Consider the following 27,590-nt stretch of genomic DNA (forward strand, 5'->3'; position numbering starts at 1 on the left):
TTTTTAAAAAATTACGTGAATTCTTCACATACAGAGAAAAACCTTCTTATCTGAACTCTTGTCTCTGGGGGAAAAAAAGTGCAAATATGAAAAAGCTACTCATCATGTGCTGCTGTTCCTTCAGTAGATCCAAGCTGACCTATATATGGAACACCTGAGCCCCTAAGGTTGGAGAGGCACAGAAAATGGCCCAAAGGAAACCCCTCCCCATCCACACAAAGATGAAGCTTTGCTTAGCTTAAGGTCAGACGAGGGGGGCTCCTTGCCTGAGGATGGTCCCAGAGCCCCACCCAGCCTTCAGGTGAGTCACTCCCACCTCTCAGGGTCACCAGTCAATTCTGTTAATGATCTGAGATCTGTTTCTCAACTTCTTTCACAATACTGGGGGCCCAGGGCCAGCACCCCTAGGGAGGGAGTGCGAAAACGGGAAGCAAGGAACAGAGGTCAGGGTCACCTGGGCATGGTCTGTCCTTTGAGTTCCTTGGGAAATGGCTTTCTGGGCTCAGCAAGGGAATTTGTACTCATGGAAAGTAAGAGACCTCTGTCTACAAATCAAATTCCTGTGATCACCAGTGTAATGCTTCTCTGTGTCTCTGGCTCTGTCCTTAACTCTGATGCTGTCTTTCTAGCTCTCTCTTCCTAGCCTGGGTGGGTCCTTGCCCCCAGGTCTCTGGCAGCAACTCCCCGCTGTCCACTGGGTGTACCCCAGCAGCCTAGGCCACCTGGGTGGAAGGCACCGCCCAGGCTTCCTAAAGGCTTCAGCTGCTTTGTCCCTGGAATGCAGCAGGGCTTGCTGAGACAAAGCCTAAAAGAAACACACCAAGGCAGGCGCCATGGCAAAATTTACGTAGAACCATAAGAAACTGTCAATAATTAGCTGATGTTGACATTCCAAAAAAAAAAAAAACAAAAAAACAAAACCCCAGCATTTTTACGTGGTTCAAACACAAAGCGCTGCCTTTGAGACTGAAATACTCACAGAACCAAATCTGTGGTGCCACCTAGTGGTCAGAGCAAGCAAATGATGCCTGTTCCATTAATCATGGAGGTGCCGTTAACAGTAACATCTTCTGGAGCTCCCCCTACTGGGCATGGGGATTAGAGCCGGGGATTACTTAATGCTGTTGTGGTTTGTGGTAATAATTACTTATTTTTACATACAACAAACAGCTCTTCTGAGGTCAGCAGGTAGGTTTTATTTTCGTCATTTTACAGGTGAGAAAAATGAGGCTTAGGGGATTTAAGCAAGTGATGCAGAATCACACAGCTGAGGGAAGCCGACCTAGATCACAGCCTTCACATTCAAAGGTTTCCCTTCTCACTTTAGGGAGAAGATGAGGCTTTTAAGCTGGAGATCAAAACTCAAAGGTCCTAGCCAAGGCTGATCCAGGTGTGCACCCCTGATGTCTGAGCCCTTCATGTCCTATGGCAGCAGAAGATGTCAGTAAACCATTAAGGTAGGCCATTATGTCGATACTTTTTTAAAAACTGTATTAAAAGAAAAAAGAAAACTGTATACTTAAAAAAAGCATTAATCAAGTAATTGTCAGTTTAGTGGAGTTCACTCTGGAAAATTCTGTCTAAAACTTAATCAGGATTTGTGTAGTTTGAATTAAGTGTTTTTCTTAATAGTTGATTTAAAATGCTCTGTCAATTTCTTCTGTATAGCAAAGTGACCCGGTTTTATATTGTGTGTGTGTGTGTATACACATTCTTTTTCTCACATTATCCTCCGTCATGTTCCATCACAAGTGACTAGATAGAGTTCCTTGTGCTATACAGCAGGACCTGTTGCTTATCCACTGAATTAAGTGTTATAATTCAAATCTTCCTTGGGGGTAAAGTGTCCTTCGAATCAAGTCTTGTGTCCAAATGGTAAGGTCCAAATACTCCCTCCTGTGATGTCATCTTCTGCTTCCTTCCCTCCTTTGCCTGGGGGCCAAGAGAAGAAGCTGCTTTATCAGGCAAATAGAGGAGATGGTAAAGCAGGTAGGACGGCCTCCACCCAGCCAAGGCTCCTGGGCCTGGTGGCACAGAGAATCAGGAGGGCACCACAATGGCCAGTCCGTGGGGCACTGATCAGAGCCATCCTGGCTGGAGAGGGCCAAGGCTCTTTCAGGGGACTTACCTCTAAGACATTAGAGCTGTGCGGCTTTCTAAAAATCCCAGTGTTATTTTATAGCTGGAGCACAGAGAGAGGAATCAGCCTGCTCAGGGTCACTCATCTGTTTAGCTGGTGGCAGAACCAAGCCACTACCCAGATGCAGGTGCTGAATTCCCATTCCCGCTCCTTCCAGCCCCTGGATGAGAAAGGAAACATTGCTACTGCAACTGACCTGTGACTTGTGAGCTGGGAAAACCACAGCAGGACCTGAGCCAGGATCTCAGCTCTTCTTGAGTCTGGACCACCTGAGAACTCTGTCTCCCACTCCATGTGAGCGCAGGGCCGAGAGGAGGAACTGTGTGGACCATTTCAGCACAGGCTCTGCACCTGACTTCCAGTTTCCTACAGGCTAGTCCTGATTACAGGTGTTACAGTGAAGAGGAGGAAGATGAAAGAGGAGGTAAGGGACTGGAGAAAGGGGGCAGCCAGATATGAGAGCCTTTCCCAAGCCTGAAGATGTAACCAAGCAACCCTGACACCTTCTCTTCTCTGGTCAGGACCCCCTTTCTCCAGTCTCTTACCTCCTCTTTCTCACGTAAGCTTTTTGTATCCATATGAACTTTTTAAGCTGTGCACATGTATTACATTGATTAAAAATATAGATTAGGAGTTACCATCGTGGCTCAGCAGAAACGAATCTGACTAGGAACCATGAGGTTGCAGGTTCGATCCCTGGCCTTGCTTGGTGGGTTAAGGATCCGGCGTTGCCGTGAGCTGTGGTGTAGGTTGCAGATGTGGCTTGGATCTGGTGTGGCTGTGGCTGTGGTGTAGGCCGGTGGCTACAGCTCCAATTAGACCCCTAGCCTGGGAATTTCCATATGTCATGGGTACGGCCCTCAAAAAAGACAAAAAGACAAACAATTAATAGATAGATAGATAGGTAAAAGCAGGAAAGACTTCAGTTAGATACAAGGAAACTGAAGGATGACTTCCTTTTGCCCTGGTAACTACTGAGATGAGAACCCCAGGGCAGGAGAGGTTCTGAGGGAGGGGCAGACAGCACCCTGAAGCTGGGTCAGAGTGGGGGGAAATGAGCCCTTTTCTGTACTGTATTTAGTCCTTACGATTTCTGGTATTTACTGTATGTAAATAATTTCTCAACAAAGTAGAGTTGGCTTTCTTTTTTTTTTTTTTTTTTCTTTTTCTTTTTTCTAATGTGAGGGCTACTATGAAACACGAAAGGGAATACAGGGGAAGGGATTCTGCTCAAGACCTTCAAAAAAAAATTTGCTGTAGTGAGAGCAGGTCAGCCTCCCTCGGGAGGCTTCGTGTAACACTCCGCCATGAGTCGCCAGCCTTTAAGCTTGGTCCACAGCTCCAGGCCTGGGCAGGGACCCAGTGGGACCCGGGAGGCGGCGAGACCCCCAGTGGCTCCCTGACCTCTGCCCAGGAGCCTATCAGTTCGGGGCGCCCACCCTGCAGAGGGACCGGGAGCGGCGGGGAAGGGAGCCTGGGCCCCCAGGCATCAGTGACCTCCTCCGACTGGCGGGCAACCCTGGGCCAATGGCCTGTCCCCCACTTGCAGAATACAGAGATGGGGAGGGGCGCCCGCCCCTGGACTGTTTCCAGGACAAAGAGCGCAGCGGCGGCGGGGGTGGCGACAGCCGGAAAAGCACTGGGTCGCGGTGAAATTGACCCTGCTTCTCCCGCTCCGTTTCCCAAACCAGGCCCGCAGAGCGTCTCCGGGGTGCCTTTCCCGCCCGCCCTGCTCCACCCCAGAGAGCAGGTCATCTCAGCCATAGAGAGCCCCACCCACAGAGAATGCAGAAACTGAGTGACAAAGTATGGCCTAGAAATGTTCTGCTTAATTGTCCCTCGTGCTAAAAAGACGGCTCACCAGGCGTGGCTCGCCAAGGAGGACGCTGCTAGGGGGGTGAGATGGAACGCGGGAAGGGAACCGACCAGTCACTGCCCGGCTTGCCTCGGCCCAAGGGCTGCCGGGGACCCTCCATCGTCGTCGTTCCCCCCCCCCCCCCCCCCCGCCCCAACGTTGCCGCAGCCCGGACCGCAGGGGACGCCTCGGGTGGCCCCGCCTGCGGGCGGGCGCGCTGGTCTGCAGCCCTCTGCACCATACCTCCGCCCCGCCTGGCGCACTGCGCGCTGTGCCTAATTTCCTGGACCAGACAGACGGGCAGCCGCGCTAAGGACACGCTGCCTGGCTCCAGTGCTCGGTCCTGGTGGCTCCGGACCCACCCCCTGCGCGGACTCTTGTGGGGCCGGAAGCCGCCGGCGGGGCAGGTGCAGCCAGGAACAGCACGCGGTGAGTCCGGGGTGAGTCGGCACAAGGGCTGGGGAAGAGTTGGTGGGGCGGGGTGGGGGTCAAGTGGGGAGGAGGAAAGGGCAGGAAGAACTGCGATTGCTTCTACCTTTGCCAGCTGCCCAGAGACCAGCAGAGGCTGGAGACTGGGAAGGCAGGCCAAGCAGTTATGGCCCCACATTTTCGTGGGCAACTTTCCTCAAACCAGGGTCCGCTGGCCCTTAGCACTGACCTGCCCCAGCCTAGGGGAAGGGCGTGGTGGCGTTTTCTTGGGAAGGGGAAGGGAGTCTGTGTGTACATGCCACTGGAGAGCTCTAGTTTTGGACTCGGAGGCCTAAATTTGAATCCTATCCCACTACTGTGTCTTTGGGCGGTTCCCTAACTTTACTGAGCTTCACTTACCCCCTCTATAAAAGAGGCATATAAGGAAGCTACCTCCAGGGTCCCTGATGAAAATGAAACCAAAAACTCTGCAAAGGGCTGAGCCTGAAACCTATGAGCAGGGACAGATCGCACATAGGGAAGAATTGCCACTTCTGGCCTTGTGTGGTGCACTTTGGGCCCAGGCCTGCCTTCTGGAAGGGTAAGAGGATGGCTTCCCTGCCCAGAGTTGCATGGAGGCACCGACAAGGGCAAAAGCGCTGTCACCACGGATGCTCTAGGCGATCTTGCCACACTCTGGTTGGTGGCTTTGCGGGACTTTGCTGTGGGACCCACGATATGGTGAGGACAGTTGTAGCTTTCCTCGAGGAGCACATCTCTCACCCTTCCTTTCATGCCACTTTTCACCCACAGACACCTTCGCCTCAGGAAACTGGGAACCAGGAGTTCTCGGTGCAGCTCAGCAGTAAGGAACCCAACTAGTATCCATGAGAACCAGGGGTTCGATCCCTGGCCTCACTCAGTGGATTAAGGATCTGGTGTTGCTGCAGTGAGTGGTGGTGTAGGTCACAGACATGGCTGAGATCTGGCATTTCTGTGGCTGTGGCATAGGCCAGCTGATTTGCCTCAGTAGCCTGGGAATTTCCATATGCTACGCTATGTTTCAGCCCTAAAAAGAAGAAAAAACAAAACAAAACAAAACAAAAAAACTGGCAACCACTGTCAAAATTATTTGGAAACTCTCAGCTGGCAGAGCAGAATTTCCATTTTGCAAGTGGGAACCATGAGGTCATGAATGATTAAATGACACATGGCAGTTAACTGGGATACCTTGCTCTCATCCACTCTCCCGTATGTGTGTTTAATGCTGTGTGTTGCATACTCTGTTAATCAAAGGATGAATATGGGTGGGTTCGGGCAACCAGCGAAGGAGGCACCAGGGTCAGCCACTACAGTGCCTCCAGGATGGGGCACCTGCTGGGTGTACTGCAGCCCCCAGGGTCGAAGGGAGGATGAAATGCGACACTAAACAGAAAAACGGACTCAGGAAAGTCACTCTCACACTCTGCGCCTGAGATGGACCCCAGAGTTTGGAACCAGATCTTGTCCTTGGACATGGTCCTGGCGTGTTTCAAGCCAGAGAAGACGCCTTTGGCCCTCGCGCCCGGACCTTCTCCAACACTCCCGCCCAGGCAATCTTTAGACTCTGCTCCAAGTACCGGATCTAGAGAAGGAACCGAAACTTGGGCCAGCCACCCTTTTCCATAAGCAGCAACTCAGCAGTTTTATCAGGGGGAAGTTTGTGTGAACTTCCTTGGAAGTGCCACATGTGATGGCTGCCATTCTGGACCGTGTCTGTGGACGTGTGTCCCCAGAGCACGCTACTGTGCACACAGTGGGCACCAGTGAAAGATGGGGCACCAAGAATGGCCCCAGCCTCTGACTCAGCAAGAAAGACAACTGTCTCTGCTCACCCTTCCTGTCCTCTCTGCCCTGGGGATCTCTTCCCCGGCTTCCCCCAGACCCCTGTTCCTGTGCCCACAGCAGCGGTTTCTACTTTGCTGTACCCCTGCCACTGAGATGATCTCTCTCCCTGCTCGCTGGCCTCAGACATCAACACGCATGCAGGATGCCCCTGCCTGTGGTTATCAGCAGCTGCTCCGCTGCCCCACAGTGGCATCTCCGCAGCCCTGAGCGCTATCCCTTTATTCCAGAGCCTCCGGCTCCTCTCCGTCGTGAAGACACCTGGCAGGCTTTGGAAGCTGCAGAATTTGGACCCCCACAGGGCCGCTCAGTGTGATTCTGTCATAAATGAGCAGCTTGCATCCTGATTGGGTTTAGGTGAGTAGCTGTCCTGCCCATGGTGTTGGCTCCACCCACTAGAGCAGCCCACTAGGGACGGCCCCAGGGTCCTTTCCTCAGGAGGCCTCAGCCTGAGCCAGAGGGGGTAGGTCTCTTTCTGGAGAACTCCTGCACTATGCCGCCACCTCTTCCAGGAATCTCCAACTCTGTCCTTGATCCTGGCTGCAGCGTGGGCCTGTCCGGGTGGACTAGAGGGGCTGAGATGGATCCAAATGGATCCCAGAACCAGGTGACCTCAGCCCTAGAGGATGGAGAAGCAATAAGATGGCACCCACAGTGTGTGGCGCCATGCAAGGCCTGGCATAGAGTGCTGCGGAAATGGGCAGCTTCTTGGGGCTCCAGGCAGTTTTGTTTTTTTTTTGTTTGTTTTTTTGTGGGTTTTTTTGTCTTTTTTTGGTCTTTTTGACATTTCTAGGGCCGCTTCCCGTGGCATATGGAGGTTCCCAGGCTAGGGGTCGAATCAGAGCTGCAGCCAACGGCCTATGCCACAGCAACGCGGGATCCGAGCTGCATCTGCAACCTACACCCCAGCTCAAGGCAACGCCGGATCCTTAACCCACTGAGCAAGGCCAGAGATCGAACCCACAACCTCATTGTTCCTAGTCGGATTCGTTAACCACTGAGCCACAACAGGAACTCCCAGGCAGTTTTTAAAATCAGTTTTCACAAAGCCAGAGGTAGGTGCTATTGTTATCCTCATTTTACAGATAAATTACAAATTGAGATTCACAGAAATTCAGTGCTCTTTCACCATGACGGAGCAAGGATTGGAAGCAGGGGTCTACTCAGGGCCAAAGCTTGGCTTAACCTCCATGTTGTAAGCATATCCCGCAGAGGAAGCAATGTGAGCACGGGCATGGCTGAGGTGATAATGCAGAATAGAGGCGACCGCAGAAAAATGCAGTGTTTCTAGAGCTCCAAGCTCTGTACACAAAGAGGTGAGAATATAGGCTTGAGAGGATACTGGGGACCGTGGAGAGCCTGGTATGTTACAATCTGGAATGTGGACTTGGTCTTGGTATGGTGAGGGCTTGACGCCCCCACCCAGAGGTTTTATGCAATGGCTCTATCTGGCTGCAGTAGGAGGGTGAGTGGAGGTGGGGGAGGGAAAGCAGAGAGGTGAGTGCAGTCTTGCTTCTCGATATTTTTCTTATTATGCACATTATAGAAAATGATGCCTCTTGTGTAACACACTGGCGTGATAAAGGAGGGGACTGCTTGCAGCTAGAGGCCCTGCATGGCCACCTTCAGGGCTGAAGATTCTCAGGCAACATATACCCCAGGGTAGTGCCAATGAAGGATGAAGAACAAGTGCTGGATTCAAAGGTTGTTTAGAAAGCAAAGCTAATGTCCCATAGGGAAGGGATGAAGATGCAAGGTGACCCTTGAGTGTCTGGACTGATTAACTGGAAAAACTGGTTCCTTCACGGCTTCAGGGACCACATGGTCAGGGTTGGGTCAAGAGAAAATGATGCATTCTTTTTGGCTGCCCTGTGATTGAGGGAGGGGCAGAAGCCCAACCGCGAGTGGATCAGGGCTCTGGAGTCAAACAGACTGCGTCCAGCCACCACTGTCATCAGCCTACTCGTTCTGTTGCCTTGAGCAAAAAACCTGATCTCTCTAAACCTATTCATTTGTCTATAAAACAGGGGTAACAATAGAATTATGAGGTTGTTATGAGTTAAATGAGATCATGTACAGTGCCTGGAATATAATAAGTATCCAAAGATGGCAACTCTTATTATTTTTATCTATAAATCTGAAGCTCAGAAAAGAAACAATCTAAGAAATCATCAAAAGGACATTGAAACCATGGGAATAAATGAGGCAACCCAAGAGTATGGATGATGAGGAGGGAGCACTGACATTTCAGGGGTGGGCAGAGGAAGAGGTGCCTGGGAAGAAATGGTCAGAGCAGAAGGAGGGAAGCCATCAGAGCCTGGCACTGCAGAAGCCACATGACACAGCTACACTGCAGTCCTCTGTCCCACTTCCTCCTCCCTAACAGAACCCGATGTTCAGGTGAGTGATCTCCTCAGGATGCTTGTGCTTCAAAGGAGGCAGCCCACAGCCCCACCTCCAAACCAGGAAGCGAGTCCTCACTGGAAATCCCATTCCCCTTGCCAGTGATTGGTTTAGGAAGGTCTCCTTGATACCCTTTTGGCCAATGGGACTTAATGGAAGGTCTGCTGGGGGACTTCGGGAAAGACTCCTTTGACTTAAAGAGATGCACGTGCAAATCAAAACCGTAATAAGATATCACCTCACACCCACTAGGATCAAAAAGCCAGATACCAACAAATGTTGCTCAAGACGTGGGGAATTCAGAATCCTCAAACAGCTAGTGGAAAGCCGCTCGGAAAACAATCTTGGAGTTCCCGTCGCGGCTCAGTGGAAATGAATCTGACTAGGATCCATGAGGACTCAGGTTCAGTCCCTGGCCTTGCTCAGTAGGTTAAGGATCCTCATTGCCATGAGCCGGGGCGTAGGCTGGCAGCTATAGCCTGGGAGCCTCCATATGCTGCCAGTATGGCCCTAAAAAGACAAAAAAGAAAGAAAGAAAAGAAAACAATCTGGCAGCTCTGCAAATGATTAAACACAGAGTTATCTTATGACCTAATAGTTCAACTCATAGGTATATGCCCAGGGAAATGAAAATGTTAGGTCCACACAGAAACTTGTATACAAATGCTTATCACAGCATTCTTCAAAATAGCCAGAAGATTCAACTCAAGTGGTCATCACCGGATGAAAGGATACGCAGATGTGATACAGCCACATAATGTAATGGTATTTGGCCATATGAAAAGAATGCAGTACTGATACCTGGTAAAAACATGGATGAACCTGGAAAACATTCTTTTATTTATATATGTATATAAATATAGTATTTATATAAAATAAATGTATTTTATATTATAAATATAATATTTATATAAATATACATATAATTATATATGTATATTTTATATGTGTATATATGATATACATATAATATTTATATACATTCTATAACTATATATATATATTGGGGGGGCTTTGCCTGCCGCATGCAGAAGTTCCCAAACCCGCACCACAGCAGTGACAATGCCAGATCCTTAACCCGCTGAGCCACCAGGGAACACCAGAGTTTTTGTTGTTGCTGTTATTTTTGAACAGTTAAGTACTTGAAACACCACAGGGCTTAATACAGGGAAGCAGGTGCTTATGTAAACTTCGGAGGTGCTGGATAATCAGGCCCAGGCTGACTCTCCAGGAATGGCTCCTAGAAGCTGCAAAACTGACCCGCTGTTGAAGCGACTACCTCTGTCCCCCTGACAGGACAGTGGGACCCAGGAGGCTACTCCTGGAACTACTGAGCTCAAGAACACAGTGCATTATTTGTGATCCGGGGATCAGAGAGCCGTAGCCAAACCCCCAGAGCTCCCCGTCAGCACCCGCGAAGCTGGTGAGTGAGCCTGGAACACTGCTGCAGCAAATGTACCCATCTCCTTGACCCTCTACCGGAAGAAAGCGGGGGGATGGTCTTCACTTGACGTCCCCCTTCCAGCTCGTCTGAGGACCAGCTCCCGCCTCCCTCTCAGGTCTTCTATCTGGAATCATTTCTCCTTCTGCCTGATACATATTTGTGTACCTGTCTATGTGCGCGTGTATCTCCTTTCGGACGTTCTGAGGGTCTGCTTGTGAAGGTCTTCAGTGTGGGGTTGCCCTCATTCTTGAGTTATTTTACCCTAAACACAGAAGACAGACCCGTAGTGATTTTCTCCTCTTTTTTTCTTTCTTTTGTTTGTTTGTGTGTTTTAGTCCTTGTGGGAAGGAAGGCACCTTGTGTCTGGACCTTTGACAGTTCCCTTTCCCCCCAGAGTGGAGCAGACTATGGGGCAGGTCTGGGGACCAGGAGCTCCTCCAACACGGAGATGGTGGATGAAATCAGAATGATAGGCCAGGGGGGGAAAGCAGGTGAGTGTGCAAGGGCGTTTCATTGCTGTGACAGAGGTAGTCATGGGCCACGAAGCTCTGGGAGGCCTCGGGGACGAGCACAAGGGAAGGGCGTGCTCATCCAGGCCACAGCCCAGAAGGGCACCTGACCCCTAGGAGGCACAGGCAGCGCCCACACAGCCCCTGTGTGACCCACATGTAGTTATTATTTCTTTCCCTTTCCTTTCTTTTCCCTTCCCTCCTCCCTCCCTCCTTCCCTCCCTTCCTTCTTTCAGCCACAGGTGCGGCATATGGAGGGTCCCAGGCTAGGGGTCTAATCCAAGCTGTAGCCACCAGCCTACGCCACAGCCACAGCGACACCAGAACCAAGCAGCATCAGCGACCTGCATCACAGCTCACGGCAACACCAGACCCCTAACCCACTGAGTGAGGCCAGGGATCGAACCTGCACCCTCATGGATGCTAGTCGAGTTCTTAACCCACTGAGGCATGATAGGACCTCTCTTTATTTTTATTTTTATTTTTCGTAGTTATTTTCTTTTCATATATGAATAGTTTCATCCTTTAAGGCCTACTGCCTACTGATTCCAAATGGTCAGAGTTCGGTACTAGAACTAGAAGCCAGCAGGAAAAGAATCTAAACCGGGAATCAGGAGTTCCCGTCATGGCGCAGCAGAAAAAAATCCGACTAGGAACCATGAGGTTGTGGGTTCGATCCCTGGCCTTGCTCAGTGTGTTAAGGATCCGGCGTTGCCGTGAGCTGTGGTGTAGGTTGCAGACGCGGCTGGGATCCCGCGTTGCTGTGGCTGTGGTGCAGGCTGGCAGCTGTAGCTCTAATTGGACCCCTAGTCTGGGAACTTCCATATGCCGTGGGTGTGGCCCTAAAAAGCAAAGAAATAAAAAAATAAAATAAACAGGGAATCAGTTACTAAAAATCATTAGGTGCAGTGGAGGACTGGGCTGGAGTTTGGACTTCCTTTGAACACCCAGAAGTGACTCACTGGAGGAGTTACCATTTGTGTGACGATCAGGCCAATGTAAAGGCTACCTTGGAACTCAGTCTAATTTACAGCACTGTTACTGAGAGAATGCATTATGATGCCACCATACCTGCAGTTACCCCAAAGCTGGCCTGGCCACTGGAAAGCAGTTGCAGGAAAACCCCGTGTCTTCATAATCTCATTTGCCAGGAGCAAGCAACGGAAACTGCAGAAATATGACCTGTTTCACATAAGCTTTCTTTCTTTCTTTCTTTCTTGGCCGCCCTGCAGTATATGGAATTTCTAGACCAGAGGTTATATCGAGTCACAGCTGCGACCTACGCTGCAGCTGCAGCAATGCCCTATTCTTAACATGGTGTACTGGGCTAGGGGTTGACCTGTGTCAGTGCTGCAGAGATACTGTCAATCCCAACCTAAATTCTAAATTTTTAAGATTTTAGAAAGCAAGGGAGTTCCCATCATGGTGCAGTGGAAATGAATCTGACTAGAAACCATGAGGTGTTGCAGGTTCGATCCCTGGCCTCGCTCAGTGGGTTAAGGATCTGGCGTTGCTGTGAGCTGTGGTGTAGACCAGTGTCAACAGCTCCGATTAGACCCCTAGCATCGGAACCTCCACATGCCACAAGTACAGCCCTAAAAAAAAAAAAAAAAAAGCAGTAATTCCTCACATCCACTTTCTAAATTCTTTTTTTTTTTTTTTTTTTTTAGGGTTGCACCCATGGCATATGGAAGTTCCCAGGCTAGGGGTCGAATTGGAGCTACAGCTGCCAGCCTACACCAGAGCCAAAGCAACTCCAGATCCATGCCACATCTGTGACCTACACCATAGCTCACGGCAATGCTGGATCCTTAACCCACTGAGTGAAGCTAGGGATCGAACCCGCAACTTCATTGGTCCTAGTCGGAGTTGTTAACCACTGAGCCACGATGGGGACTCCCTGCTTTCTAAATTTCTTAAAACCTAACTTGTGTAACCCAACTTCAAAGGAATCTTTGAAATGTAGGTTTTTGTTTCCCAGCTTTCATAGTGTAGGAAGACACTATAGAGGGAGACGGGTCTTGTGGAAGGGGTCACTGTCATCAGACAGAAGGCAATGTAGAGGCCTGAAGTGCCCATTTGAGTTTGACAGTTAGAAAACCAAGGAGGGGAGTTCCCATCTTGGCTTAGTGGTTAATGAACCCGACTAGGAACCATGAGGTTGTGGGTTCGATCCCTGGCCTTGCTCAGTGGGTTAAGGATCCGGCGTTGCCATGAGCTATGGTGTAGGTGGCAGACGTGGCTTGGATCCTGCATGGCTGTGGCTGTGGTGTAGGCTGGCAGTTGTAGCTCTGATTCGACCCCTAGCCCGGGAACCTTCATATGCCGCAGGTACAGCCCTAAAGAGACAAAAAGACCAAAAAAGAAAAAAAAAAAAAAAAAAAAAAAAAACACCAAGGAGGCTCTTGAGAGGGCTGTGTCAGGGCAGTGGTGCCAAGAAAAGCCAGACTGTCTTGGGTAGAACAGTTGATAAGACATGAGTAGTGATTTCAGTGAATGCTGATGGTCGAGTTGTCCTGTGAAGGGAAGGAGAGAGAGAGGGCACATCCAGTTTCAAGGAGAATTTTGGTTGCTTGTTTCTGTAAGAATGGCAAAGAGTCAAACACGTTTATGGATGGAAGGGGAGGAAATAGATACAGGATGGGTGGAAAGCGTGCGGCTGGTGGGAAGGAGCGCTCCTGTCATAGGGAGAGATGCTCATGATACTGCCAAGGGACAAAAGCCTATTATAAAGCAAACACTGTATGATTCCTGTTTTAAAAATATATTAGAAAAAAAAATAAAGTAAAATTTAAAAATAAGGTAAAATAAAAAATACATTAAATACTTTAGGAATTCCTGTTGTGGCTCAGCAGGTTAAGAACCTGACTAGTATCCATGAGGATGCAGGTTTGATTCCTGGCCTCGCTTAGTGGGTTAAGGATCCAGCATTGCTGCAAGCTGTGGTGTAAGTCACAGATGAGGCTTGGATCCCAAGTTGCTGTGGTGTAGGCCAGCAGCTGCAGCTCCAATAGGACCCCTAGCTGGGGAACTTCCATATTCTGCAAGTGCAGCCCTATAAAGAAAAAAGAATTAGATACTTAAAAAACACTCACTGAGAGTTCCTGTTGCGGCACAGCAGAAACAAATCCGACTAGTATCCATGCGGATGTGGGTTTGATTCATGGCCTCATTCAGTGGGTTAAGGATCTGGCATTGCCATGAGCTGTGGTGTAGGTTGCAGACTCAGCTTAGATCCCACGTTGCTCTGGCTGTAGCTCCGACTGGACTCCTAGCCTGGGAACTTCCTTATGCCATGGGTGCAGTCATAAAAGCAAACAAACAAAAAAACCACTCACTGGATTGTCACATAGCCCTCATAGAGACAAAACTCAATTCCACTGTTGCAAAGGCTGCACCACTGAGATGGAGCAGCCCCAGCCAGTGGCATCGTGTTGGACAGAATAAGAGTGGGCGAGGGTGGGATAGAGGACAGCAGACCTATACTCCTGCAGGCCATGTGGCCACAGGCTGGCATGTTCCATAGGCCTCATGCTCAAGACATGGTCCCAGCTTACCTGCTCTCCCAGGCACCAAGGAGCCATCTGCCAGCAGTTCTTCTTGAAGCAGCTGCGGAGGCCGAGGCATAGCATCTCCCCATCCCATCCATCCTCACCATTGTGGAGACATCCAGGTTCCTCATGGCAGTCTGTGGCCACATCCTGAAAAAGCACTGATGTAATTGCAATACAGTCCCCTTGTTCCCTGTCCCCCCACCCACCCAAATCATGACCACAAAAATTCACTGACCAAGGCTGACTCCTAAGTACGTGACCTCCTTGAAAATAACTTGATATGACTTAAACTAAATTGGATCTTCTCAAAACCTGTCTTCTTTCTCAACATGGCTATTTCTTTTTTCTTTTTTTTCTTTTTAGGGCTGCACGCACAGCATGTGGAGGCTCCCAGGCTAGGGGTCCAGTTGGAGCTACAGCTGCCAGCCTACGCCACAGCCACAGCAACACAGGATCTGAGCCGCGCCTGCGACCTACACCACAGCTCACGGCAACACCAGATCCTTAACCCACTGAGCAAGGACAGGGATCGAATCTACAACCTCATGGTTCCTGGTCAGATTTGTTTCTGCTGTACCACAACAGGAACTCTTCTTTTTTTTTTTAATTGTAGTACAGTTGATTTACAATATTGTATAAGTTTTAGGTATACAGCAACTTTTTTCAGTTATGTATTTTTTCAGATTATTTCCCATCACATATGTGTATAATGAATTTTATATGTATGTATCATATATGTGTAATTCAGTGTATAAGATATTGAACATAGTTCTCCGTATTTACAGTAAATCCTTGCTGCTTATGTATTTTTTGTATAGTAGTTTGTATCTGTTAATCCCCTAATTTATTCCCTTCACTTTCCCCTTTGGTCACAAGTTTGTTTTCTATGTCTGTGAGTCTGTTTCTGTTTTGTATATAGATTCAACTGTATTATTTTTTAGATTCCACATATGGGTGATATCATATGTATTTGTCTTTGTCTGACTTCCTCCACTTAGTATGATAATCTCTAGGTCCACCCATCTTGCTGATGATGGTCTTATTTCATTGTTTTTTATGGCTGAGTAATAGTCTGCTATGTATATATATATACACGTCACATCTTCTTTATCCATTTACCTGTGGATGGATACTTAGGTTGTTTCCATGTCTTAGCTATTGTAAATAGTGCTGCTATGAACATTGGGGTGCACGTATCTTTTTCAAATTAGACTTTTTGTCTTTTCTTGATATAGGCCCACAAGTGGGATTGCTGGATCATATATATGGTAGCTCTGTTTTTAGTTTTTTAAGGAACTTCTACATACTGTTTTCCATAGTGGCAAACCAATTTACGTTTCCATCAGCAGTGTAAGAGGGTTCCCTTTTCTCCACGCCTTCTGCAGCATTTATTATTTGCAGACTTTTTTCTTTTGTTTTTGGCCTTGCCCATGGCGTGTGGAAGTTCCCAAGCCAGGGACTGAAACTGCACCACAGCAGCAAGCCAAGCTGCTGCACTGACAATACTGGATCCTTAACCTACTATGCCACAAGAAAACTCTTATTTGTAGACTTTTTTTGGGCGGGGGGTGCCTTGCCTGTAGCATATGGAAGTCTCCAAGCCAGGGTTCAAATCTGAGCCACAGCTGCAACCTAAGCCACAGCTGTGGCAATGCCAGATCCTTAACCCACTGCACCCGAGTGGGAATCAAACCCGAGCCTTAGCAGCAACCCAAGCCGCTGCTGCAGAGACAATGCCAGAGCCTTAACTCTATCCTATTTGTACACCTACTGATGATGGCCATTCTGACTGATGTGAGGTGATAACTTATTGTGGTTTTGTGGTTTAATAATTAGTGATGCCGAGCATCTTGTCCTGTGCCTGTTGGCCATCTGTATGTCTTCTTTGGAGAAATGTCTATTTAGATCTTCTGCCCATTTTTTGATTGGGTTGTTTGATTTTTGATATTGAGTTGTATGAGCTGTTTGTATATCTTAGATTTTAGGCCCTTGTCAATCTCATGATTTGCAAATTTTCTCGCAGTCTGTAGGTTGCCTTTTCTCTTCATTGATGGTTTCCTTTGCTGTGCAAAAGCTTTTAAGTTTGATTAGGCCCAATTTGGTTTTGTTTTTACTTCTTTTGCCTCAGGAGACTTATCTAGGAAAATATTTCTACAGTTTATATCCGAGAGAGATTTGCCTGATGTTCCACATATGCTGCGGGTGCAGCCCTGAAAGGGAAAAAAAAAAAAAGAGAGAGCATCTATCAACCTGCAGGGGTCTGCCTCTTCCTTCAGTCTCTCCCTGTCTTGCGCCTACGGGGCCAGTTCCAGAATCTCCCAAGAAAGTTTCAACCTAACACCTAGAGTGTCTGGAGCAGCTTGAATTTTATTATTTGTGCTCAACTGAAAGCAGTAAGAGCAACTTCCTGTTGGTCACATATACATGCAAGCGCTGTACACTACTGCCCTCTGTACATCAGCTAAGTATTTCTCACACCTGTGAGCTTGATATTATTATTACCTGACTTTCCCAATGAAGAATCTAAGGTTTAGGGATATAGGCCGCTTGTCCAAGGTAATGCAGCCAATAATGGCAGAGTTCCGATCTGAACCAGGCTTGCAGGACCGCAAAGTTTGTCCTGTGTGATGGATACTGTGCTTTCCCCCTCCCTCCACCCCCATATCAATGGGCTGCCAATGAAAAAAAAAAAAAAAGAAACTCTGATTGACCCTTTGCTTGTTAGTGCTAAGTTTGGCCTCATCTTCTATCTGAAAACTCTACTCAAAAAGTTGGGATATGCACTGGCTTTGGAAAAATAGTCTGCACAATTAAGTTGCAAAGTTTGAGCAGAGGCTGCAAAGCATTATTTTAAGCTCTATGAGGTTTTAGTATCAAGAGTCTTCTTATCAACATCTGCCAGATTCCTGTTCTGTTGCTTCACTTGTCTCCTCTGTTATAACTTGATATCATACCTGAGAACAATAGCTGCTTAAGGTCAGCCTTTAAAATAGTCAGGAAGTTTCTACTGTGGCTCAGTGGTAATGAGCCCAACTAGTATCCATGAGGATGAGGGTTCCATCCCTGGCCTCGCTCAGTGGTTAAGGATCTGGTGTTGCCCTGAGCTGTAGTGTACGTTGCAGATGCAGCTTGATTCTGGCATTGCTGTGGCTGTGGTGTAGGCTGGCAGCTGCAGTTCCGATTCGACCCCTAGCCAGGGAACTTCCATATGCCACAGGTAAGCCCCTAAAAAGTAAAAAATTAAGGAGTTCCCATCATGGCGCAGTGGTTAATGAATCTGACTAGGAACCATGAGGTTGCGGGTTCGATCCCTGGCCTCACTCAGTGGGTTAAGGATCTGGTGTTGCTGTGAGCTGTGATGTAGGTCACAGATGAGGCTTGGATCCTGCGTTGCTGTGGCTCTGGCGTAGGCTGGTGGCTACAGCTCCAATTGGACCCCTAGCTTGGGAACCTCCATATGCTGTGGGAGCGGCCCTAGAAAGGACCAAAAAAAAAAAAAAAAAGTAAAAAATTAAGATAAAATACATATCAAAGTCAGGAAGTCAGGGAACAGTTCCCATATGTATTTCTGAAGAAGCAACAAACATGTTGTCAGACTTGTTTTTCTGTTCACCCCAGATAATGTATTAGTATTGATAAGAAGGTCCATCGTACAGTGGGCTCAAATTCCTGCTGATCTTTGGGTCAAGGGAGTGAGAATTCCCATCAGGAGGAGTCTGTTTGGGCTGCTACCACAAGATACCACAGACTGAGCGGCTCATAAGCAATAGAAACTTGTTTCTCATGGTTCCGGAGGCTGGAAGTCTGAGATGAGGGTGTCAGCATAATGGGGGCCTTCTTCCTGGTTCCTAGCCAGCAACTTCTCGCTGTGTCCTTACATGGTGGAAGGGATGAAGAAGCCCTTCTGTAAATGTGTGATGTCTCTTTTATAAGAACACTGATCCCATTCATGAGGGCTCTGCTCTCATGACCTAAGGCCCCACCTCCTGATACCATCACGTCAGACATGAGGACTTCAACATACAAATGTGGGAAGAGGCAGGGCACAAACATTCAAACCATCACCTTCCAAAAGGAACGTTCCAGGGTGTGAAAGTTGGAGGACGTGCCTAGGGACAGTGGGGTCAAATGTAGTTTATTTTTAGCAAAGAAAAATGGATGGAATCCATGGAGGTTCCTAAGTTTTCAGAAATGTAAGACAGGCTGCCATGCTTGCTTATGGATAGGAGATGCCGAGTAGGGTGAGGCTGTGAAACCCAGGTTTGGAAGGTTCCCTAGTCCTACTTGTAAATGTCATCTTTAGTCACATAACAAAATGTCTTATTAGCAAATATATTTTAACAGATGTCATATTTAGACACTTGGCAAATATGATTAGCAAGTAACCAGGTTACTCAGCAGAGGCCTCAGTTTCCTCATCTGTAAAATGGAAATAATGAGACCCACTGGCCCAGACTCTGGAAAGGATTAAATGAGATATGCATATAAATTCCTGGTACATTAGCAGGCACTTAGTAAACAGGAGCTATTATTAACATTCTCATTGTGTGTAGACCCATTCTGAGTTTGTTCAGACCACTGAACATAAATTTACATTATAATAACTAATAAATGTTTTCCTTAGCAGATGCAGATCTGTGGGACCAGAATAGCATCTGTAGCAGCTGAAGTCATTCTAGGCTCTGGCCCGGTGTCTTGGCAGCAATTTGATATGAAGACGGCAGCCAGGATGCTGTGGGGCAGCCTCAGCCTGCTCCGCCTGGTGTGGTGTCTCCTTCCACAGACAGGCTACGTGCACCCAGATGAGTTCTTCCAGTCTCCTGAGGTCATGGCAGGTAAAGCTCCCCATGTGTGGTTAAGATAAGTTGCAGCAATGTCTGGTTGAGGAGTTGATTGGATACTGAGTGCCAAGGGAGAAAAATGTCTGTGCAGATAAGCAGTAAATCCATGAGCCTTTCTGGCATTAAAACTTAGGAGTGGAGGAGTTCCCACTGTGGCTCAGTGGTTAATGAACCTGACTAGGAACCACGAGGTTACGGGTTCGATCCCTGGCCTCGCTCAGCAGGTTAAGGATCTGGCGTTGCCATGAGCTGTGGTGTAGGTCGCAGACGAGGCTCGGATCTGGCGTTGCTGTGGCTGTGGTGTAGGCCGGCGGCTGCAGCTCTGATTAAACCCCTAGCCTAGGAACCTCCATATGCTGGGTGGGGGGAGCGGGGAGCTGCACAAGAAATGGCAAAAAGACGAGAAAAAAAAAAAAAAAACTACTTAGGAGTGGAGACTTCATACCTCCTTCCTGAATGGTGACATTCACCTTCTAAATGATATCAAGTGTGTGTAGACCCATTCTGAGTTTGTTCAGACCATTGAACAAACCAATGAAATGCCACCTCTTTGATGTTTTCCCACTTATACCAACAGAACAAAAGCTGTTATGGGCTTCTCAGTAGAAGGATTTTAGAATCCTCAGTGTTTGAAGAAGCTTACATAGGGCTGTGAGATAAAATAATGAAACTTTCTGTAGATGTGCGTGATGGCTGATGGAAGCCAAACCTAAAATGCTCCCTTGTTGGAACCTACCTTCTAGGTGGTATAGAACACATCATGAAGATGGTGCCAGACACCTTGAGGTTTTTCAGATACTGTGGTCACAAGGCTTCCTCCTCTTGGTTCAAGATGACTGCTTGAGGTCTAGCCATCAAGTCTAAAACTGGCCACCAGAGAAGAGATGGGCATGCCTACTCTCTTTAAGGACATATCTTTTTTTCATTTTTCTTTTTTCAGTTACACCTGTGGCACATGGAAGTGCCCAGACCAGGGGTCAAATTGGAGAGCTGCAGCTGCTGGCCTACACCACAGCTGAATCCAAGCTGCATCTGCGACCTGCACTGCAGCTTGGGGCAACAGCAGATCTTTAACCCAGTGAGCAAGGCCAGGGATCAAACCCGCCTCCTCACAAACACTATGTCGGGTTCTTAACCTGCTAAGTCACAATGGGAACTCCAAGGGCATATTTTATTTTATTTGTCTTTTTGCCTTTTTCTAGCGCCGCTCCTGCGGAATATGGAGGTTCCCACGCTAGGGGTCTAATTGGAGCTGTAGCCACCAGCCTACACCAGAGCCACAGCAACACGGGATCCGAGACACCTCAGCTCATGGCAACGCCGGATCATTAACCCACCGAGCAAGGGCAGGGATCGAACCCGCAACCTCATGGTTCCTAGTCGGATTCATTAACCTCTGCGCCACGATGGGAACTCCCCAAGGCCTATTTTAAAAGCCACACACTTTTTGACATTTTCCATCCCACTGGTTAGAATGCATCACGTGACCACCCCTAGTTGCAAAGGGAAGATAATAAATAATAGTCTGACCAAATGGCCAGCTAAAGAAAATAAGGAGAGTAGATATACTGGGGAGGCAGTTATCTCTGCCACAAAGCTCAACAGATGGATTTGTTTTTAAAGTTGAAAGGTCCAGTCCTCTTTTCCACCCCCTCCTTTTTTTTTTTTTTTTTTTTAACCTGAGCCAGCCAGAAGTAGCCAGATTGATCTGATCCTAGGTTTTTTGTTTACCTTTTACCTTCTGACATAGAGAAAGCAAACCAAAAAGAATAGAGGAATAAAGAGGAATAAGGAGGAGAAGCAAAGAGCCGTAAACAACCAGCCATGTTATCAGCTGTGAAAGGTTGTGGGGCTTGGAGCTGAGATGCAGAAATTAAGAGTTTGTTTTCTTTGGAGTTCCTGCCGTGGCTCAGTGGTTAATGATTCCAACTAGGAACCGTGGGGTTTCGGGTTCAATCCCTGGCCTCGCTCAGTGGGTTGAGGATCCGGCATTACTGTGAGCTGTGGTGTAGGTTGCAGACACAGCTCGGATCCTGCATTGCTGTAGCTCTGGCGAAGGCTGGAGGCCGCAGCTCCGATTGGACCCCTAGCCTGGAAACCTCCATATGACATGAGTGTGGCCCTAGAAAAGACAAAAAAAAAAAAAAGAGTTTTCTTCACCCCACCCCTCAGAGCTCTGAGACAGTGAGGCACAGGGGCACAGACTAGCTCCAGGCTACAAGTAATTTCATGAGTACATGCTTCTTATTTTAAAAATTAGGAATTGGAGTTCCTGTTGTGGCACAGCTAAAATGAGTCCAACTAGTATCCATGAGGATGCCAGTTTGATCCCTGGCCTTGCTCAGTGGGTTAAGGATCTTGCGTTGCCATGAGCTGTGGTGTAGGTCACAGATGCGGCTCAGATCCCGTGTGGCTATGGCTGTGGCTAGCAGCTGTAGCTCTGATTTGACCCCTGGCCTGGGAACATCCATATGCTGTGGGTGTGGCCCTAAAAAAAAAGGGGGAAAAAAGAAAAATTGGGACTCATAGACAAAACTAGTCACTTTTGACACAGTTGCTCATTCCTACCCCTCCCCCACCCCTGTGCCCCTGGTTCCCGTTCATACGCATAGCATGCAGAACAGTTGTAATCAGGGAGATGCGTTTTGATTCTGCCTTTGGAGACTTTAGAACTCCAGTGAGAGGAATGGAGTCTTCCCCTGTTCCTCCCTATACTCCCTGTCCACACTGTCACCTCACTGCCCAGGTCGGGGGCCTGGGAAGGGCAGAGCTTCCCCTATTCATTTCTATTGCTGAGTAAACCAGCACAAACCTCGCAGCCTAAAACTGTTAGCTCACATTTCTGTAAATCAGAAATCCAGCCTGGGCTCTCTTCTCAGAGTATCACAAGGTCTGGGCTGGGCTGGGCTGACTTCTTGTCTGGAAGCTCTGGGGGGAAATCTGCTTCTAAGCTCATTCTTGCTGTTGGACGAATTCAATTTTTTGAGGCTATGGGACTAAAGTCACGTTTCCTTGCTGGCTCTCAGCTGAGGGCTGCTCCCAGCTCCCAGAGGCCACCAACATTCCTTGCCAATACCCCCTCCATTTTTTTTTTTTTTTTTTTTTTTTTTGGTCTTTTTAGGGAATTCCCAGGCTAGGGGTCAGATCAGAGCAGCAGCTGCCGGCCTACGCCACAGCCACAGCAACTCGGGATCCGAGCCACGTCTGCAACCCACGCCGCAGCTCACTGCAACACCAGATCCTTAACCTACTGAGCGAGGCCAGGGATCAAACCCGAGTCCTCATGGATGCTAGTCGGGTTGGTAACCCGCTGAGCCACAAGGGGAACTCCCCACCTCCATCTTTAAGCCAGCAAATCCTTCTCATCTCTGATGTCCTCTTCTGCTACCAGCTGAGAAGACTGATTTAAAGGAAAGCTGTGGGAGTTCCCGTCGTGGCGCAGTGGTTAACGAATCCGACTAGGAACCATGAGGTTGCGGGTTCGGTCCCTGTCCTTGCTCAGTGGGTTAAGGATCCGGCATTGCCGTGAGCTGTGGTGTAGGCTGCAGACGCAGCTCGGATCCCGTGTTGCTGTGGCTCTGGCATAGGCTGGCGGCTACAGTTCCGACTCGACCCCTAGCCTGGGAACCTCCATATGCTGCGGGAGCGGCCCAAGAAATAGCAACAAGACAAAAAAAAATTATAAATAAATAAAGGAAAGCTGTGATTTGTCAAGGCCATCTGGCCATCCAGGTGATCTTCCTATCTTAGGGTCAGCTGTCGCCTGCAACATACCCTAATCAAAGGAGTAAAATCTGTCATCTTCATGGTCCCAGGGATTGTGTGGGGCATGTACACAGTGGGGCTGGGGAATCTTGGGGGCCACCCTAGAATTTTGTCTTCCATATTCTCTGAGCTTGGACCTGGCTCACCTCTGCTTCTCTCTCTGCAGAGGACATCCTGGGCATAGAGGCTGCACGGCCCTGGGAGTTTCAGCCCAGCAGCCCCTGCCGCACAGTTGTCTTCCCACTGCTGACCTCTGGTTCTGCCTTCTGGCTGCTCAGGCTCTGGGAAGAGTGGGGGCCTTGGCCTGGCCCAGTGAGTGGCTATGTGCTGCTGGTGGGGCCCCGGCTCCTCCTCACCACCCTCTCCTTTGCCCTGGACGTGGCCGTGTACCACCTGGCCCCACGCTGGGGGGCGGAGCGCTGGAGCGCCCTGGTCCTGCTATCTGGTTCCTACGTCACCCTGGTCTTTTACACAAGGACCTTCTCCAATGCCATCGAGGGACTGCTTTTTGCGTGGCTGCTGGTGCTGGTATCCCCCCGTGTAGCTGGGAGCCCCACACCTGAGAAGCCTGCTCCAGGCCCGTGGTGGCACAGCTGGCTTCTTGGGGGCATTGTGGCTGCTGGCTTCTTCAACCGGCCCACCTTTCTGGCCTTTGCTCTGGTCCCCCTCTTCCTCTGGGGTACTTACGGACCTACAAGCCCCAGCTTCAGGTCGCTGACCAAGGAAGCCCTGGTGCTGCTCCCAGGGGCGGCCCTCACGGCAGCAGTGTTTGTGGCTGTGGACAGCTGGTATTTCTCCAGTCCATCGAGACCCAGAACCCTGATCCTTACACCTGCCAACTTCCTGCGTTACAACCTGGACCCTGTAAACCTGGCGAGGCATGGCACACACATGCAGCTCACTCACCTGGCAGTCAATGGCTTCCTGCTCTTTGGGGTGCTGCACGCCCATGCCCTGCAGGCTGCGTGGCGACAGCTGCGAGCCTGCCTCCAGGCCTTCGCAAGGGTGGGCTTCCTAAGAGCACTGGATGCCTGGCGCCTGCAGTCCAGGTCTCACCTCCTGCTCATCTACTTCACACCCCTGGCCCTGCTGTCTGCCTTTAGCCACCAGGAGGCTCGGTTCCTGATTCCCCTCCTGGTCCCCCTGGTCCTGCTTTGTAGTCCACAGACCCAGCCTGCACCCTGCAAGGGCACCCTCGCTCTCTTCAATGCCCTAGGGGCCCTCTTCTTTGGCTGCCTGCACCAGGGCGGCCTCGTGCCTGGCCTGGGGCACCTGGAGCGGGTGGTTCATGCCCCTGTGCTCCCGCATGTGTCCACCCGCTACACACTCCTCTTCACCCACACCTACATGCCCCCCCGGCACCTCCTCCACCTCCCCGGGCTGGGGTCACCAGTGGAGGTGGTGGACATGGCTGGCAGTGAGGACTGGCTCCTGTGTCAAGCCCTGAACAACTTCACCAGACAACCAGCCTGCCAGGTGGCGGGTGGGCCATGGCTCTGCCGCCTTTTTGTGGTGACCCCTGGCACCACCAGGCCTGCGGTGAAGAAGTGCAGCTTCCCCCTCAAGAATGAGGCGCTCATCTTTCCCCACTTGACCCTGGAAGACCCACCAGCCCTGTCCTCCCTGCTGAGTGGGGCTTGGAGGGAACATCTGAGCCTTCACATCCTGGAGCTCGGGGAGCAGCCTGACAATATGACAGCAGATCCACTGGCTGGGACTCAGCCATAGGTAAAGGCGTCTCTCCACCTCCTACCTGGGTGGCTGGGCTGGGACAGAGCCCTGATTCTCCTCCTTTCCTTTCCCTTCCAGAATTCCCACCATTGCCTCTCCTATGCACAGCCTCTGACCACTCCGCCTTCTGGGGAAACTGATACCCCATTTCCCTCAAAGACCAAAGAGAGGACCAGTCACAGTCCTGATGCCAAGGGCCCCAAAGAACCTGGTATAATCAATAATGCCAAATGTCTGTTCCTGCCCTACCCCTTCCAGTCACTGTGATGTTGAAATACGTAAATAGCACCTGGTTGTGAAAGGAGACAGCAATCTCCTAATGACGTCCTGAATGACTTCTCCCAGCCCCCCTAGGATGCCTTAGCTCTTGCTGTCATGACAGCCCTTTGGCCTCTTTCTCCTGGAAGGAGGCAGCATGGTGATGTAAAGAGCGGCGGACCTGGTTGCAGGCCCTGGTCTGCTCTTGCTGGCTACATGGTAAGACAGCCCCTTCCCCTCACCCAGCCTCAGTTTTCATCTCTACAGTGGATCAGAGGGTCTTTGAGGTGTCTGCCCCCCAACACTGTGTTGTTCCTGGGCCTGCAGCGCACATCCCCTGGCTAGATGGGCATGTCTCTCCCAAAGCTCTAAGCAGAGAAGTGGGTGTGGTGTATCTAACTGCACTTCGGTGCCTGCTGTCTCAGTACTTATTACCAAAATGAGTAGTTCTGGAACGCCCCTGGCCGCCCACTCCTGCAACTCTCTTCTTACTCGTGTCCCAGAAAGAGGTGGTAGGACATTTCTGTATCTCCTTTGGGGATCAGGGAGCCCAGATGTTCTCCCTCCTGGGTCGGCCCCAGTGGGAATGAAGACATAAGGCTCAGTATCTGGTGGTGCTTGAGCACAAAACCTTAAACGTGGTCTGGTCCCTCTCCAAGCCCCCAGCCCCTGTCTGAAGCCCCTTCACAGGACGGAGAGCGAAGTCCATACCAAATCCACGCCTGCTGCCTGGTAGAAGCCATCACACCTGGGCACATCGCTCCCCAAAACACAGCCCGCTGGGAATGTGAGAAGTGGTGGCACTAAGCTTGTTCTCGTTCTCCCGCCATCTCATGAGAACAAGAGGCAACCAGGCCGAGAGGAGGACGCTGGAGGAGCACAGGCAGGAGACACACTTGTGCAAGTGACCAAACCTGAGTGCTTTTCTAAGTCTGCCTTTTGCTAGCTAAAGTCTTGGGTCATCTTAAAGGCCCTCCTAGGCGGGCTGCTCTGCAGCTACTGCTAGGGTTCTAGTGCCACACCTTCCTTGGGACTCCAAGGGAAAGAAAGTCAGTGCCATGCTGGTCAGTGTTCTCTGGGGGCAAAACAGCCCTGATCTGCAGCGTTTGTGATTTCTGTGGTGTAACACGCTCACCATGGCCAATTGTTAACTACTAAAATGATGTTACTGAACTAAGCTGGGAGGAGACGCCAAGGACCACACTTGTGGATATTTCCCTCTTTAGTACCCGTTCAGGATAATTCATTGTTCTTGTGGTTCACGTTTCTGCTAGCAACTTCGGATTTGTCTCACCTGTAGTGCTTAGCATCATCTCTGGCACCTGATAAGCACTTGTTTACTTTGCAGCCAAAGAAGGCCTTTCTGCCCAACATTTAAAAGCCAAGTGCAACCTGGAGATCCCCCAGACTCTGTTTCAAATTCCTCTGGGCTTCTTGGGACTTCTGTCTCTTCCCTCCCCCAGTTGGGTTCACGACCTCAGAATTCCCTGGAGGTGCTGTTGGTGTAACAGCTCTTCCAGATTGTAGTGGTCTGAGCTCTAACAAATTTGTCTGTAAAGTGTTGGTATCGAGACTTGTGTGGCATCAAGGGGTGATTAGGAACTGCCCTGCAGGATAGTGGAATGAGTTGCTTCCCTGCTTCATTTTCTGGCAAAGGTTAGAAGAGCCTGGAAGGCATGCTGGGAGATGGTTGCCATGGGGAATGGTGGGAAGAATTTGGTTTCTTTAGTAATAGGGTAACTGGTGGGATGACAAGCCGCTGACTACAGACACTGGACGCTTCTCTAACGAAGAGGGGAGGCATCCAAACCCGATGGAGCAAAAAGGACCCAGTTTTCTTTCTGCTCTGACTCCTACCAAAATGGAGGGAACTTGGTTCCTACACTCTTCTTCCACAAAAAGTAAACAACTGTTCCTTCTCTTGCCTGCCTTCCTTTCCTACAAAATGGCCAGTTTGCCCAGAAGCGTCATTGGTCCCTGCACTCTTCTTTTTGTCTCTGCCGGTCAAGACCCAGCTGCGAGTGTGCTTGTTTATGTTGAGGGCTGGGGTTGGGCTGAGGACTGCTAACATTCTGTTGCTCTTATACCCAGATCCAGAGAATAGTGAGTGGGACTGCCTGATGAGGCACACAAGGCAATAGAATGAACAAGCTCCCTGGGCTCCTTGCTGACAAGCTCAAAGGAGAATCCAGTGAGTTGCCTCTGGTCTGGGGGAGGGAGCACAGGAGGTGGGATGCCAAGCTAGAAGTTGGGTCCTTAGGAGAGTGGGACACTGACCTCAGAGAGGATTAGACAGAAGCACCTGTGATGGGAAGACTGGAGGGTGGTGTGTCAAATCAGAACTCTGACCATTAGGAAAATGGAGAACAAGCTGCTCTCGTTTCTCTGTGATCAGGGTAGTTAGTTCTCTGGCCCTCTCTACCTCCCTCTATGCCCATCAGAAAAACCAAAGTAAAAATTGTTTGGTTGCCAGCCTAAAAGCTTCTCCTGAGGCTTAGAGCTTTCTCCCTTGCATGATTAACTGTGTAGCCAGATTAGAGATAATCAGCATATACAATGGACTTGTTAGTCATGGGTCTGTTAGCTGGAGCATAGTCTTTAGAATATATCTAGACTCTCTTAAGGACTAGGAATCCAGGTAGCTTTTCCATGGTAGGCAGTTGTCTGTCCTAATGCCCTGGTGATGGTGGTAGCGGTGGCAGGGAAGGCAAGCACTGAAAGTCAGGCTAAATGCCTTGGAGAGCTGTGATTAGGGTCTTGGGCTGTATTCATAAGTCTCTTCTGTGTACAACTTAAGG

The 27,590-nt window shown here is 49.5% G+C and overlaps 2 protein-coding genes across 46 annotated transcripts; one reads left to right on the forward strand and one right to left on the reverse strand.

Moving 5' to 3' along the window:
• Positions 1 to 2,116: 2,116 nt before the first annotated feature.
• Positions 2,117 to 4,715, reverse strand: LOC146397683 (uncharacterized). The gene is made up of 2 exons (XM_084990818.1): positions 4,239 to 4,715; positions 2,117 to 2,300 (listed from the first exon to the last, which is right to left on the reverse strand). The coding sequence occupies exons 1-2, from the start codon at positions 4,600 to 4,602 to the stop codon at positions 2,254 to 2,256; spliced, it is 411 nt and encodes a 136-aa protein (XP_084846944.1). The 5' UTR covers positions 4,603 to 4,715; the 3' UTR covers positions 2,117 to 2,253.
• On the forward strand, positions 4,235 to 26,983 carry PIGZ (phosphatidylinositol glycan anchor biosynthesis class Z (Gwada blood group)). Of its 45 annotated transcripts, none has more exons than XR_014824594.1 (9): positions 4,235 to 4,435; positions 6,518 to 6,644; positions 9,987 to 10,113; positions 10,470 to 10,625; positions 18,822 to 19,032; positions 22,970 to 24,531; positions 24,613 to 24,745; positions 24,880 to 25,011; positions 26,884 to 26,983. XR_014824594.1 is itself a non-coding variant. In XM_084990813.1 (7 exons), the coding sequence occupies exons 5-6, from the start codon at positions 18,825 to 18,827 to the stop codon at positions 24,529 to 24,531; spliced, it is 1,770 nt and encodes a 589-aa protein (XP_084846939.1). In that variant the 5' UTR covers positions 4,235 to 4,435; positions 6,518 to 6,644; positions 9,987 to 10,249; positions 10,470 to 10,625; positions 18,822 to 18,824; the 3' UTR covers positions 24,613 to 26,713. The 45 variants fall into 45 exon arrangements, 36 of the variants coding, with proteins under 36 accessions (XP_084846939.1, XP_020925783.1, XP_020925786.1 ...); XR_014824592.1 differs by lacking the exon at positions 26,884 to 26,983 and adding an exon at positions 25,452 to 26,713 and having other exon boundaries at positions 4,235 to 4,424; positions 18,825 to 19,032; XR_014824593.1 differs by lacking the exons at positions 9,987 to 10,113; positions 10,470 to 10,625 and having other exon boundaries at positions 4,235 to 4,424; positions 5,217 to 6,644; positions 18,825 to 19,032.
• Positions 26,984 to 27,590: the final 607 nt, after the last annotated feature.

Source organism: Sus scrofa, chromosome 13 (genome assembly GCF_054392235.1).
Source record: "Sus scrofa isolate SSC_HxYL_T2T_F1_AM1 chromosome 13, Sscrofa_HxYL_maternal_Yorkshire_Landrace_v2.0, whole genome shotgun sequence".
Lineage (NCBI taxonomy): Eukaryota > Metazoa > Chordata > Mammalia > Artiodactyla > Suidae > Sus > Sus scrofa.

Excerpts from the sequence above, each read along its gene's own strand:
- LOC146397683 (XM_084990818.1), bottom strand. The coding sequence starts at position 4,602 with ATGTGGGGCCATAACTGCTTGGCCTGCCTTCCCAGTCTCCAGCCTCTG. Across the intron at positions 2,301-4,238 it reads GTGCGCCAGGCGGGGCGGAG|GGGCTGGAAGGAGCGGGAAT; the intron begins GTATGGTGCAGA and ends TTTCTCATCCAG.
- PIGZ (XM_084990813.1), top strand. The coding sequence starts at position 18,825 with ATGCAGATCTGTGGGACCAGAATAGCATCTGTAGCAGCTGAAGTCATT. Across the intron at positions 19,033-22,969 it reads GTCTCCTGAGGTCATGGCAG|AGGACATCCTGGGCATAGAG; the intron begins GTAAAGCTCCCC and ends CTCTCTCTGCAG.